At 38.3% G+C, this 15,354-nt stretch overlaps 1 protein-coding gene across 11 annotated transcripts in view; it reads right to left on the reverse strand.

Moving 5' to 3' along the window:
- Window positions 1-15,354, reverse strand: part of SULF2 (sulfatase 2) — a 170,666-nt gene that overhangs the window by 29,571 nt on the left and 125,741 nt on the right. For all 11 annotated transcript variants that reach the window (XM_064521479.1, XM_064521476.1, XM_064521478.1 and 8 more), the window contains 6 exons: window positions 13,070-13,239; window positions 8,790-8,940; window positions 6,578-6,753; window positions 2,599-2,727; window positions 1,540-1,596; window positions 576-705 (listed from right to left, as the gene is read on the reverse strand). In XM_064521479.1, the coding sequence (XP_064377549.1) occupies window positions 576-705; window positions 1,540-1,596; window positions 2,599-2,727; window positions 6,578-6,753; window positions 8,790-8,940; window positions 13,070-13,239 (813 nt within the window). The remainder of the gene's footprint in view (window positions 1-575; window positions 706-1,539; window positions 1,597-2,598; window positions 2,728-6,577; window positions 6,754-8,789; window positions 8,941-13,069; window positions 13,240-15,354) is intronic.

Raw genomic sequence — 15,354 nt, forward strand, 5'->3', positions numbered from 1 at the left:
CTGTATAGCCAGAAGCAGGAAGAAACCACACACACAACCAAACAGACAGCTTCATGCCCCTTTATACACACAGAGACTGCCTGCAGTCAAAAACTGCGTATGTTTTCACCATATATTTTTGCTAAGAGCAGGGATATAGGAGTAACATTCTGTGAACTCAGTATGTTACACAAATCTAAATAATAATAATGAAATGAATTAAATTAAGAATTCAAAAAAAGGGAGCCACGTGCATTTGGAGTAGGCTAGTCTGTTAGGCTCACTGTAGCTTCTCATCAGTAACGAACCCCAAACCGCATTCTGTTTGGGGAATATAATGTTAAAACAGCCTAGGCTGGTCTCTCTCAGCAGTCAGAAATCAATACAGGGCCACTTGAATCAGCAATTTCTTGACTGACACTGAGTCTCATAAATGCCATACATAATACAGTTTTGAGCAAAGACCACAAAATGAACCGTTTGATTGACAAGCTGGCATTGAGAACAAAGTGAAGGGCATTGTCACAATCTGCAAGAGGTGTTAAGGTTAGCCCAGATACGACTGCTTACATTCAGTCAGGGGCTGGATGTCTTACCTGCCCAAGCTGTTCACAGGCTGTTTGATACTCAGCTCGCTGACAGAGGTCTTTCACACGCTGGTATTTGGGTAGGAAGTTTTCTTCTTGGGCATCTACTTTCTCATTCTCTCTCTTATGCAGTAGTTTACTGGAGTGGAAAAAAAACCATTTATCTGCATTAAGGTTAATTCCAAGATATACGTATTTGGTGGAAAGGCTCAGACGAGTAGGCTGACTTCCAGGATCTCCAGCACTGCTGGTGGCCAAAAACTAATAGCACAGTAGAAACTAGCACTTCTCATCTTTGATAGCACACAAGTTATTCATCTCATGCTCCAAAGCAGCATACAAAGGCATACAAAACTAGGAAGAGTACACATGTGCAGCCTCCCCGTGGGAGGGGGTATGCATATCTCGCACATACCCCCTCCCATTCCAAATTAAAAGGCAAAGCTCTGCAATTTCTGCCCTTCTATAGATACTAACACCATTCATAAAACAACGTAGTTTAGATCACCACACCAGTATGCTACACAGCTGCTGGGCAGGAGGTAACAACTGTCCATAGAAAGGGACCATATCCTCCTCAGTACTCCAGGGCTGCTTTTTGCAAACCTTTCATGTCCGCTGTTACGTACAAAGGCAAAGGCACAGAGGGAATGGCCAACAGCCAGAGAGGAAAGGTTATTCATACTCCCATGCTACATACAGGAAGGTGGAGGGCAGCAGTTAGAGCAAAACCTGATGCCTTTCCACCCCCAGTTCAAGTGTAACCCCCTGCCCCCACCCCAAAGGCACACTTACGCAGGCTATAGGCGAAGGCCATGCATTCCCCCCTATAGCACCACCATTGCCATGGGGCACACTGCAGCCCTGTCCCTGCTGGCACAGCTTTAGGCCTGCGGTAGAGTGCTGCTTTGGCTGTAGCTATTCAGCATCCTTCTATTTATAGAGTGGGCTTTGTGATTAACCCTTTTCTTACCCCCTCTCCACTAGGAATGAGTCTCTCCACACCTTCATCTTTTTCTTTAAATGGAACCTGGCAGGAGAGGAGAAGAAACAAATTTGCACAAAAATTGTAATCAAATCATGCCCCAGCTTTCTCTCCCACCCCCAATTCAGATGAGAAACATTACATTGTCCTCTCAAGGGGACACACAGCTTCATGAAGCAAGCACATATCCCTTTCCAGTGCTAAGCATGAGCAAACGTAGAACAGATTTGTTCTCGTAGGGACAGAATTTGCAACAGATCACACAGTATAACAACTATTTCAGCCTAAGCACTTTTAAGGCACAGGGGATTAACTGAATTGTCCTTGATCACAAAGGATCACAAATTAAATCAGAATTTCCTGAATCGAGTTTGGGCTCTTAACCTGCACACCATTCCCATAGTATCCTATTCTAAAGCAGCTGCTCCTGCTCCCCCTCTCCCTCCACCCAACTACTTACAAAGCAAATCTCTTTCTTTCTGTCTTCCTTTATACTAGCTGCTGATTTCCTCTACCAAGCATCCAGTCTGATTCTCTTCCTCAGCCTTTTTCTAATGAAAGTTTTGATGGAAGGTCTCAAATAATAACTGTGCAATTCTGAGTGCTAGTCTGTCTTTATATCATAGTCTGATACACAACCAACCCTTTCAACTCAATTATTCTACAGTTTATTCAATATGAAATGCTTTGCTACAAATGATGCCACAGAGACATTTCAGATCTATAACTCATACAGCTAAAAACCTTCATGTGCAGCCCACTCACTGCTACACTGATTACATTCAGTATATCCAGGAACTGTATCCCATGTAACTAATATATGAACCTGGCAAAGCAATAAATAAATAAATAAATAAATAAATGAGGTCAGTCACATATTGCTAAATAGGTCTTTAGATTTTCCTATGAATGATGCACTTATTCAGATGGTAATTTTATTACATTTTCCTTTAAGTTTAGCTGCATGTTGCTGAATACTTGGCCAATCTCCTGTCCCCTACCCTGTAAAAAAACACGCATGTTTACATGCACATTTCTATTTCTTACCTATTTACTGGTCTCTCAGAATCCAGAAGTTTTAAAATGGATTTACCGTCCATATCAGATGGAATATCCAGTCCAGCAATATCTAGAATTGTAGGTGCAAGATCAATGTTCAACACAATGTGAGGATTCCTGAAAAGACATGTATGAGAACCCAGTTTAGAGTCATCAAGCAACTACAGTAACTCCAGCTCGCCCACAAAGAGACCAGGCATCTGAAAAAGCTTATTTTGTGACATCTGCAAAGAACAAAAGACGACACATGCAGTCAGTATTAAATGGAATTAAAATGTAAAGTATCGGTAAGAAATTAGCTGCATAATTTCAAGAAGGACTAACACGAAGATTTAAACTTTAGCACAGAGCATTCTTGAGAATGTAAAGTAGTTCATAAGGCAAGGTTAGTTAATTATTGCAAAGGAGGGTTCAAAGCTCTTTCTAAACATGAGAAAGCATTTGAAAACCTCCTTGGGTGTCCTACAGAATCAAAGTTTCTGCCAAATACGCTGATAACTTTATTAAAAAGTAAATTTGGCAGGTAGCACAGGCTTTGTCTGTCTCGAAATATGGTTTAGAAATAAGTACCTCAGCACACATCATAGCAAGTGTGTTCTGAAGAGAACATGGGAAGAAGTACATTGCCAACTACTACAGCAAATAACTAAAAGTGACTGTTAATGTAGAGTGCGACCCAGAAAAAGGTAAGGGGTCAGGAAAGAAAAAGAAGGGAGACGGCAGTTACGGACAAAGCAAAAGGGAAGGTAAAGAACAGCTTTAATTCAGATAATATCAGCCTTTCCAAGTGCAGAACTATCCATTCTGCAAACACTTATAAACAGCTTTGACTCTGAAACTTCAGTGCTGTTTACCATGCTCTGTTTCTTAGCAAAGTAGTGGAATATGCTCCTCAGCCACTACCGCTAACAAGACATTTGAACTTAAACTGATTTCAAATTAAGTTAAAATATTGGTGTCAACTACAGAGCAGTAAAGACAGTTCCCATCCCAAATCCCCTTGAGCTGCCACAGCAAATATGAGAGGGTTCCTGGGTCAGAGCATCTAGTTACACAGGCCAGCATTCAGTAGCTAAAAGAATGTCCAGATTTCTAACCATGTCACTTGTCTTTACTATCAGTCCAGTTTTGTAGAAGTGCTTTCAGTTTATGTTGCACCTTACAAAATTATCTGAAATACACCTATGATGTTATTGTGTAATAACCCATAATATCACATATATACGTACTGTTTATTAGCTGCACACCATTTTTTTTTCTTATTTCTTACAAAAAATACCATGGAAGGCTGTCAATTTTTTAAAAAAAGTGGATGGGAAAAAAGCAAACATAGTGCCGTACTGACAACCTTCTACAGCACTGAGCATCAAGAACGACCCTGCTATGACTTGCAGGCACAAAGGAAGGATAGGACCAGATGGGCTGCTGTACATGCCACTGCAGAACTCCAGCTCGAGATACAGGACAGAAGCAAGCTGCTAAATTAACACTAATTAACAACACGCCATTTATAAATTACTACCTTTTTTGAGCAAGCGGGCAAACAGGCACTGACAAGAGCATGGATGATGAATTAAATCCATGTACCTAATTTGATTTTAATAACTAATAATTGTGGTGTAGCATATTTTGTAATAGAAATGAAAGCTTAATAATGACTTGCTGCAGTGACTACTATTAAATCTTTCTTGGTATCAAAAGGGAGTCACGAAAATTACTCTGCAGGAAAAGCATAAGGTTTATGCAAAACATGGATGAGTGAGGTTCTACCATGCAAAGAAATTCAGGCTGAAAGGCAGGATAAATTTAATATCTGACACGTTCCCTCTCCAAGGTATTTTATCCTGTTTTTCCTATTTGTTCTACTGCAACGGGTTCTGTCCTGTTAGGCTCTGTCAGGCTGACTCCTGCGATTCTAATAAAAATATTTTTTCATCTTCGGAAGCCACACAAAACTAAAATTCAATGGGAAGGTTTCACACGTTTTATGCCTGCCTAGGTGCAAAGATCCGTGAACTATGAGCTGGCTGGTCTCCTGCATCGCACGTTGCAGAAAAACTAGCTCAGTCCGCTCTGGTCACATTAACATGGCCTCCTCATTGAGGCCAAAAACTGCAATTGAAGGGAGAAAGAGAAATACACACACACACACATGTATAAAATAAATACATAGTATAGGCATAAATATATATCTATAACACACACACACACACACACACACGTATTTCTTTAAGAAAGAGCAAGCTCTCAGGACGCTAAGCCATCTCACTTGAAATTCTTTCTTGCTGCAGACAGACTTCTTTCAGCACCAAAGTCACCTGTTTATTTCTAGCTAAAGAGCCCCTTCCCTACAATCCAGGCTGTGGTGCAGGCAGTCCCTGATCTGATTTTCTATTAAAACAAGAGACAGCTTTGACACCGAAACACTTCTTTGTCACTTTTAACATTACAGGAAGTGACCCAAGTATACCTAAGATTTCAATAGACTCCAACCTCCTCTACCTTTCATCTCCAAATTGCAGAATTTCACAGCACTGCTTCTCAGCAGGGTACTGAAGCATCTTCTGTTTAGAACAGGTGCCAGTCACAAAGTCCCTAATGCACACAGCAGCTCCCCAGAGGTTCATCTTTCAGGCTACGCCTATTCCCCTCACTGTGTCTTTTTTATCTCCTATTCTAACCCCTATCTGCTCTACTTTTCTCAGACTCATGGCTTCAAACCTTCTCCTTATGTCACCTCACATTAGAGCAGTCTCCCACTCCTCTACAAAATACACCCCTCCTCCTTTCCCCAGTAATATTACTCACTCAGGTCTTTCTGACAAAGTCACGTGTTTCACTGAGTTGTTCAGTGCTGACTTCTACAGAGGCAAAAAATCAGATTTTTCAGTACCAAGACCTCACAACTTCAACTAAAATCAGTAAAAACTTTGGAAACCTGATACAGAAAATGAAATCATCGCGTCTCAAAATGCTTCAAATTCAGATTCTAGCAGGACTGCACTTTAGGAAGAGAGTTTATTTCACATGCATAATTGCTGCAAAGAAATTACAAATACACACTGCAATACCTACATAATTTAGTACTTTTTTTGGCTTACTGATACTATGACTAAGAATCAGTGAATTGAACCAGCAAATGGAATGACATTTTTTATAACTATTTGCTACTTACACACTATTACTCTATTACACACTAGATCTGGTCCTCTGTAGTGAAGAAAAAAAATTGTGCATTGAAGACTATACATGTTAATTATGCTAAAGCATGCACACTGATATAAAGAAAAGACAGCAAATTATGGCACTGTCCAAAATCATTACTTAAGTGCAAATATTTGATATTGAAATAATTGCTTAGAAAGTATATTTACATAATTTCTTAGCAGATCAAGGCTACCATTTTAATTAACAGTTCTATTCTGCATGCTTGTGTGTATCTGACAAACAGCTCTAACCATGTAATCACAAAGGATGAACCAAGGAGAACCTTCTGTGGATAATACTACATAAAGTATTACACACATTCTTCTTCATGAGCTGAAACAAATGACGCCACAAAATGATTTAATTAACGTCCAACAATATTATCCACTGTGCCAGTGAACATTACACAATGTAGTTTCACCTAGAAAATATATTAGTTATGGGTATTTTTTTGCATTCTTCAAAAGGGAACAAATCAGCGTTTCCTAGGTTAGACACATTTCCAAGTAACTTTTTAAACTGCATCCACAAAAGTGTAGTGACTTGGGCTGTGCAAGGAAAAGGTAGTGGCAAGAACGTTGAGTATACAGTAGCCTGAGTAGACCTACTTTGCTGCCAAAGAAGCGCAGGCAGGCAGTCAAAATGGGCAGAACTTTGTCTCTCCACTTGGATGCCAAGTCAAGATGATTTGAGATGTGAATATAATGGATTTTTCTGGTCACAACATAAACACATGCATGCACACCAGCCAAGAACTTACAAGGACCCAGCTTCCACATTTGGACCTCGGACATAGAAAGGAACTCTGATATCGAACTCATATGGCATGGACTTTCCTTTCACTAGCCCAAACTGCCCAATATGATAACCATGGTCAGCTGTGTATATTATATAGGTGTTGTCCAGTTCACCTGTTTCAACCAACGTATTATAAATCTGAAAAAAAGCAAAACAAAACAAAACATGACATTCTTTGCATTGCATGGTACTCTATATATATAGAATACTGGATACAATTTTCTGCCTATGTGTAATCCAAACATAAATAACAACACTTAAGCTTGCCACTGAGTTATCATGATGGACTATTCTGAATGACATGTAATCTCTCACACACAAAAAATTTACAACTGAAAATTGTGGTTATGCATTACAGGGCAAATTTCCATTTTCTGCATTTAGGTAAACCATTAAGATGCCAGATTTTCAAAAGCGTTTGGGTTCAGTATTTTCTCTGAGAGTTATCAAAATAGTACTATACATATACATGGTAACAAAGATGAGTTTTAGGGTGATGAGCACTTTTGAAATTCTCTCTCCACCTTTATCTGTTTTCTGTAGCAAACAATTTTAATAAAATGAAAGCATTTTAAATCTTATGCTTATTTAAGCAACACTCAGCTAACCTGCCTTCAGACAAATGAGTCCCCGTTATTCAGAATATTTGCAAAATCTCACCCAAATAAACATCACTTAGTCACACTCTCACTAGCTGGAGGACAAACATGGAGAATTAAGAGAAGCTTTAACCATACTTGTGGTTGCTTCTAGGGATTTAAATGGGAATCTTTATGTGAATGTGTGACTTGAACACCAAGGACCAGTTTTTATGTGATATTTTCACTTGCAAAGCTCCTTTCAATTTCTGTCGCACGATGTACATGCAACATCAAGACACCACACAGCAGACCTTTCCAACTGAAAAGTCATTTCCTCTCTGTTAATCCTTGTGGAGCCTGTGCTACAAAAATATAAGCATGGTTCTGCTATCATGCTGACCTGTATCAAAGGAAACTTCTTCGATAGAATTTCAGCAACATAAATTCAAGGTTACCTGTTCCACTAGTGAAAAAATACTAACTTTTGTTTTAAATTTTGAAAGACTATTAGACACACACAATTCAGTGGAAAAGATCAGACCAACTTGGGGATTACAACTAAAAAAATCACAAACCAAAACTAAAAGAAACAAACAAACAAAAAACAATTTTGTCTCCAGTGGAACATAGGCATGATAAACTCATCCAAACTGAAACCATTTTACTAAACAGAAAAATCAAAACAGTCTAGTAAAATAGCTAAGCTCCACTAATGCTGGTATCTGATCCATCTAAGCAGGCTCATTAGTATGAAGTAGAGATCATACTTGCCTGAATCAGTAATTATAAGACATTACTAACAAGCTAAAGCAATGCCATCCAGATAATCTCCTCCTTGCCTTGCAGGATTCCACTTAGTTTATGTGTTACCTTTTTGAATAAGAATGCCAACAGATAAGCAGTACACTGCAACACCTTCAAAGCTGATTTCTTGCAACTGGAAACAAATCCATTCTTTTTTGCAGCAGCTTTTAGCTAGTTCAGGCATTTCTATTCAAGATACCCAACTTGCACTGTAAGATTTCTGTAATCTCACTGTTACATAATGCAGACAAATCAAAAAAAAAACCCTCTACCTATATATTTATTTACTTTGTGTATTTAACATCCTGGACCTGTTTTACCATGGTGTTATTCCAGTTAGGACTGGTCTAGCTTCATTCTTTTTTTTTTTTTTTTTAGAGTTCTCTCAGAAAGCCACAGTGTTACAGGATCAAAATAGACCCACAGTCAGGCTATTCATTTCCAGTAGGTTATAGGATGACTTTTTACTATCAGGATATACATTTTTTAAATTTATGATTCACGATTTTTTCAGGTGACCCCTTCCCCTTCTGCCCTTAATCAATAGTGGGTCTGTGGCAAAAACCAGCTTGCTTACACCACCCAACTCAAAGTGCCTATCTTCAGATGAGGATCCTTCTATCTTGAATAGAGAGACAATATCCTCAGAGGTGAAACGACTGCATGCTGTTTAAAAACTCAAGCAGTCCTCCTCCTCCCTCTTCATCCACACATGGCACAAGCATTCTGTAGCTTAATTCAAGAAAAAAGTACCTGTTGACCTGAGAATAAAGTGACTACTAATCTTACCATCTCCATAGAGTCATCCACAGACATGAGTGTTTGAAGGCGCTTCCTCTGCAGCATGTTAGTGAACTCCATGTGTATAGGTTTCATGGGACCTGTATACCTCATTATCCAGTGCTTGTCTGGGTTTGGAGCATAGTTATAACTAGGAGTGCTAAGGAACAGATGGAAAAGCAGAATAATTTAGCAGTGCAGAAGAAAAGCCATGTATAGCAACAGTCATGTATACCAATAATTTCTATTCGATCAACCCTATAGGACTGACTCTCTGAGGTGCACAGGAAAACATTACATTTAGTTTGGAAAAGTATTATCCTTTCATGATCTATATGAAAGATGGGAGAATGAAAACAGCTCTCTGGGGAATAAAACCCATCGAAAGAGTAGACATACACTGTTTTAGCAGCGTTCAGACTAACATGGATACATTTCAAGGCCAAGAGATTAGCCTCAGAAGCCTAACACCACAACTGGGAAGTATTATTTGAATGAAGAGCATGAACTATTGAGTTCCTACTCATGTAATTGCTTTGCTTTCATTCTGTGCACATTGGCACAGAATATTATTGTGAAGGCTGTTTAACAACAACTATCAAACTTGCGGAAAAGTTACTGATAAGTAACAGCTCTTTTGAATTCAGCATGACTGGCCACTTGAATACTTTAGCACTTGTGTACCCAGAGGAGCACAGGTACCCTACCTGGTAGTATCAAACTGCATGCGAGCTCATGGCAAGCAGAAGTGGATACAAAGCCGGATTTTAAAGACCTGCCAAGAAAAGCAGGGGTGAGGGGAAATAGGACTGTATTTTGTAGATACTTTCCAGCCACCAACTCTTTTGTGATCATCAGAAACTCTCAAATTACAAATTGATGAGTTCACGCTAAAGAAAGATAATTAAAGTCACTGCCAAAACCCCAAGAGCTGGATTTGATGTCCTCCTGGAATCTCACAGCCCCTTCAAGTCCTCATGATCCTGTAACACCATTAAAGTGATGAGGATTAACATCACTGACTGTCCATTAATTCATGTTGTTGGCAGTTCCAGAGATTGCTCTTCTGTGCATAACTATATTGTTCTAGGCCAGCTAGATATAAACAAAAGATTTATTTTGGTATATCATTATCATGATGTCGACTCTTTGCATCACCAGCTCACTATAAAGTTACATTTATATCTTACATTTACAAGAAATATTACTTTTACCTACCACAAATATTTCTAAAAAGTTTGTTATTACTTAAGACTGAGAACCATTTTTGCCTGTTTCTTCATATCCTGGCTCAAGACACCCCACATGCAGATTCTAAAATATTAAAGATTACTTTTTCTAAATGATTTGTTAAGGCTTCCTTTTCTATTCAAAGTGATTAGATCAACCTATGCAAATGTGCAAGCCAAGAAGGTGACACAATAACAAAGGAAAAAATAGCAGACATACAGTTATTTTCTTCCTCCAAACACACGACCTCCTGATAAATTCAACTCATATTTGGAAAATATCTACTGTTGCTTTTACATATGCAACAGAGCAGCAGGGTAAGTTATCAAGATAAACACTAGTAATATAAATTGAAACTTCTCCTTCAAATAATGTGCATCTAATGCATCTTTGAATATGACAGGTAATCCTAAAAGTTTTAATATAAATATAATATTAATAATTTGACAGAGAAATGTTTTATGCAGAAAGCCTTTGCTGGATGCTATCTGAAAAATGTGCGTAGGCGGCAAATGGAGGATTCTTCATATAGGGAGGACAGGGCTGGTGTTTATTCTCTGTGTATTGTTAATAGCCTCTTGAATTTCAGAATGTTATTGTGGCTGAAATAATGACATTGCTCCTTTGAAAATGCTGACAGTTATGGAAACTGTTGCTATGTGATGCCTAGAATGAATCAAAAATGCTTGGCAAACTCCTTTTCAGCTTACTTTGTGATTTCCTGGCTGATTTGAAACCTCCCGCTGTTTAATCCAACCAAAGCCCATGATTTTCTTTGATTACTACAAATGTAACCCTCTTACACTTAACAGATTTGTCTGTCTTACGGACAAAACACACAAAATATAACATTCCTAGAAGCTGGGTAAGACGGCCTCTTCAAACGTACTCAGAAGTCAAGTCCTAGCCTGATTGCATTTGACCTTGGAGAAGCAGGGTGGTAAAATGTACCCTCTGCAGAAATAATATTTGTGATGCCTAGCTGTTGCATCCTCTGCAGCTATCAATACATGCAGTAAAAAAAGGAAAATCGATCATGTAGTCCAGGGATTTGCTATGCAAATGCTGGCTGATGAGGATAATTTTCAGATAAAAAAAAGACTGCAAAGCAGTGTGTCAACTAGCGTGAGCATTACAGTCACACCTTCATTTTGCTGTGTAGATGTAACTTAAGCATCAGCAGGTCCACTTTACCAATGCTCCTGCAGGAAGAGGTACAAAGACACGCTACGTGGTGTATTGCCTCCTGGTTCTGGCACCTGGCAAAGTCTGTTCAGCTACTGCTTTGGGGCAATCCATGAGCACAGAAGCGTTCTACTTGCGTACTTCTCATCATGTCCTACCCGCATCCACGAGGTATTGAAACAGCGAGAACTACCTATGGCTCATTATCGTTGACAGATTTATCTGTCACAGAGGGATTCCCTAGGATGTGGGAGCAGGGGAAAACATGGAAACCAGAGGACTAAGTTGCATATATGGTGAGGGAATGATGTGCTTCTTGCATTTTTAGTTTAAATCTTAAAACCAGGCCAATGAAAATCCTCATAGATTATTTTTACATAGCACTATGGAAAAGTGTCTGAAATCATTTAAGGCTGGCTGTTTCTTTGCACAAGATATAGATGTAAAATTCTATTTTATGTTCATATCTAAAAAAATAATACAATTCTGTAACCTAGTATGATAATTTGTTTCTTTACAAAAAGGACTTATTTCTGCAATGTGATACTTCCTGTATAATCATCCTAAGAAAGGTCACCTTCAACTAAAAATATATTTGTGCAACTGTTTTATAATCAGTAAGATAAACCTAGTTTGCATGAAAATAAAAGTTAAACTATGAGCAAAAGGAAAATAAATGCAGTTTATATTTTTCATTGCTGTCCTTCTTCCAACTCCTTGCACTCCTTTTCACTGGACTGCCATAATTAAATTGCTACAGAATGCTGTTTGATAAATGACTATCATCTCTGAGATAAGAATGCCTTCCAAAGCATTTCTAATAAGACTGAAGTCAATACTGGGTACTAGCAATAGCAGAAATTACTCATTTGGCATTTCTGTAATTTTCATTTCAAGGGAAAAAAAATGAGCACAAGATGGCAAGCAAACATGAAATACTGTATTGCTGTAGATCTAGGATACACATTCTCTTTCGAAGCGCAGCATAGAATAATGAAATATATAACTCTAAATTCTGTAATAGTTAGACAATAGAAAAAAGGAAAACATCGCTCTCGGAGTCTGTTTTAAATTGAGTGAAAAAGCTCAAATGGATTTCACCGGACTTTGGACTAGTCCTGAGCAGCCTTGGCTACCAGCTGATTATTCTTTCAATCAATTCCCAGTTCCTTCACAAATCCAAAGTAAAATGGAAAGCCCCTCGGAGAAAAAATGTGCATGTAGAAAGAAAATTATACATGTTGAACATCAGTGAAGGCACAAAGCCGGTAATTGGAAAAATCTTGGAATGTTTTCAGTTTGGCTAAAACTCAATTTGGGAGAATCATTCACACGAGCAGCATGTGAGGAGGTGTCTGAACTACACAGCGGAGCACTATGGAGGTATGCCTATAAGCAGGCTCTGTGACTATAAACAAGAACCATCTCATCACAGTGTTGCACTGGAGCTAACGCGTTAACTGGGTAACCAGGCTACAGCGTTTCCGGCATCTGAGCTGTTTTCAAGACTGTGTCAGGTGCCACGTAGAGACATGCCAACTCATTCAGAAACAGCTGAACCATCTAATTTGACACTGCAGGCCTCTATTTCCTCTCTTTCCATATATAAAATAGGAATAAAACTATTGCACACTATGAGATTTTTGGTAATACCCATAAGCTAACATAGTTTGTGCATACAGATAGGAAGATACAGTTTCTTCCCCCAAAGAGATTACAACCCAAGAACCAGATTTTGATTCCCCTGCTCAAAACAAAACTGGTTTACTTCCCAAATAGTTTGTCACAACGTCCAATGAATTACACGTACATGGAGGTACACAGTACTTTTAAACTCCTGAACCTGGAAATACGAGGGTTTTTGTTTTCCTTACATGTGTTGTGAGGCATTAGGAAAGAGATGTGAATACTGAGGGGCTGAATCTTCAGGACCATGAGGAGCAGCATGGCTTAAAACCATCAAGACAGGCCTGTGAGGATACATCTTCTTGGAGATTCTGAAGAAGGTAATACTGTCATTGGTGATCAGATCAGTTAGATAATCCTGGAAGTGGAAGGAAAAGTTTAATGAGATACTTTAACAAAAACTGCAAGTTGGGGAGTGAGATGGCAAGGGGTAGTCTGAGGTATCATAAGAAACAGGAAAAAGGAATCTACTTTGCTCAGAAAGGGAGGAGGGAATAAAATTTAGATGTTACAACTTCAAAAACTAAAATGAAATCATCCTCTCTTCACTGACTAAAAATACAAAAAGCAACAGCTTCACCTCAGAAATAAATGACACTAAAGAAGATCACCTGGAAAGCTTTATTCCCAGAGTGCATAATTAAATTATGGAGATCACAATGCTAAATACAGTGACCACATATTAATAAAGAATTGAAAATTACAAGCCAATTTCTTTGCTTTGTGGTGGTGAAATTTTTAAGGCATGTAGTCCCTCCTTACCTTATAAAAGTGCTTTGAAAATTCAAATGCGTTGGTATTCATTTTTCTTAACATCCCTCTGAAGCACTGATCACTAAAACTAAGACACTGGACTAGCTGGACCAAAAATTTCAATCACTTTACAGATACAGTGACAATCTGATAGAGATGTATGTCTAAAAAGTAAGTTCCTGGGAACCTAGAAAACTCCCTTTGGAAGACGTAGACTGTCTATCTTTCTACTTTCTAAAAAGTATCATGTACTTCTGGCACCTCCTGGAGCTAAACAGATTAAAGAGAATATTTTTAATGATATGCCACCTTCCTTTTCTCGGGCTACATTATGGGAACTGCTGCACATAAATACCCCTCACACAAGAGCAGGATGGGACACACAACATTGCAAAGCTGCTCCTTTAAAAACAAAAATAATAACTGTCATATCATAGCTGAATGTAAAATCAGACATAATGGCTGGTTCCGGTCAAGTGAACAAGTACTAAGCATGGTACACACTGGATGGCATCTCCCTTTAAGTACAGCTTTCTGTCCATGGTTCAGACACTTTCTCCTCTTTACCACTGCCAGTGTCTTTGACCTGAGAAGTCAGCTGTTATTAGTCAAAGGAAACCTTTTTCATTGACTGTATTTATCCTTTTTCCCCTAAATTATTTCCTGTATATCCCAGAACCAGGCTGGCAGCCTCCATTTACAATTTTATATATTGGTCTGCACATGAGGCATGTCTGTTATGAGACTGCCACGATTATGACTGTTACTGATACGGTATTTTCAGTCATGAAAGCAGACGTAAATAGACATAATTCCATCAAGGTTAATTGAAGGACCTCTATTCCTAATGACCTGCAGGGGACAGGAGGATGTACAATAAACCATACCAAAGTAGAAATGACTTCTGAATGTCCATGCAATAACTAAGACTCTACCTCTAGCTGAGAATAGTGGAGTGCTCTCAAAAATGCACTGACATTAAAAAAAATTTTTTAATTAAAAAAAAAATTTTTTTAAGCTGGCTGGTCAGCTTCTTAAGGATGTAACTCATCTTTGGTTTAGCCATTAAGAGAGCATAGTTTTCAAATTCCATTTCATGGATGAAGATATTCAACCTGGTCAAAACATCATTCAAATTAAATGTTGCAAAACCAAGTATTTACCAAGCCAAAAGACCGAACAAAAATATTTCCTCTAACTGATTTCTTTTTTTAAGGCTCCAGATTGTGGAGTTGGAGTTGACTGTGCTAATGCATATGGAACTAAAAATTCAATTGATATAAAAAGAAAAAAAGTGAGTAGAGTAATTCTGGCTAGAGAATCTGAAATGATTTTCAAAGTTTTGATTTTCAGAGGATAACACTTAGCAGTCACTGTGGAGCACAGAATTAGTAACGGGTTTTTCTAGTTTTCCACTGGCACATGAATTAACATATTAATTATGTCAAGTAGAAAGGGTCAAAAAATAATCTCTCTGAAGAAACTTCATTTCATTTGTTCCTTACTGGAAAACTAAGTTTTCAAGAGAAAAGAAACAAAAACAGCAGGAAGGAAAGCTATTCAGTCTCATATTTCAGCTTCTGTTTGTTCATTTGAACTCCAATATTAACATCAACATGTGCTGCTGCTCTGCACACTATCACCTGTTTATTATCATAGCACTGTATTATGCAAGAATAGGAAGATTATCAAAATGTTTACATCTTTATCAAGTTTTTTT

Source organism: Dromaius novaehollandiae, chromosome 16, assembly GCF_036370855.1.
Source record: "Dromaius novaehollandiae isolate bDroNov1 chromosome 16, bDroNov1.hap1, whole genome shotgun sequence".
Lineage (NCBI taxonomy): Eukaryota > Metazoa > Chordata > Aves > Casuariiformes > Dromaiidae > Dromaius > Dromaius novaehollandiae.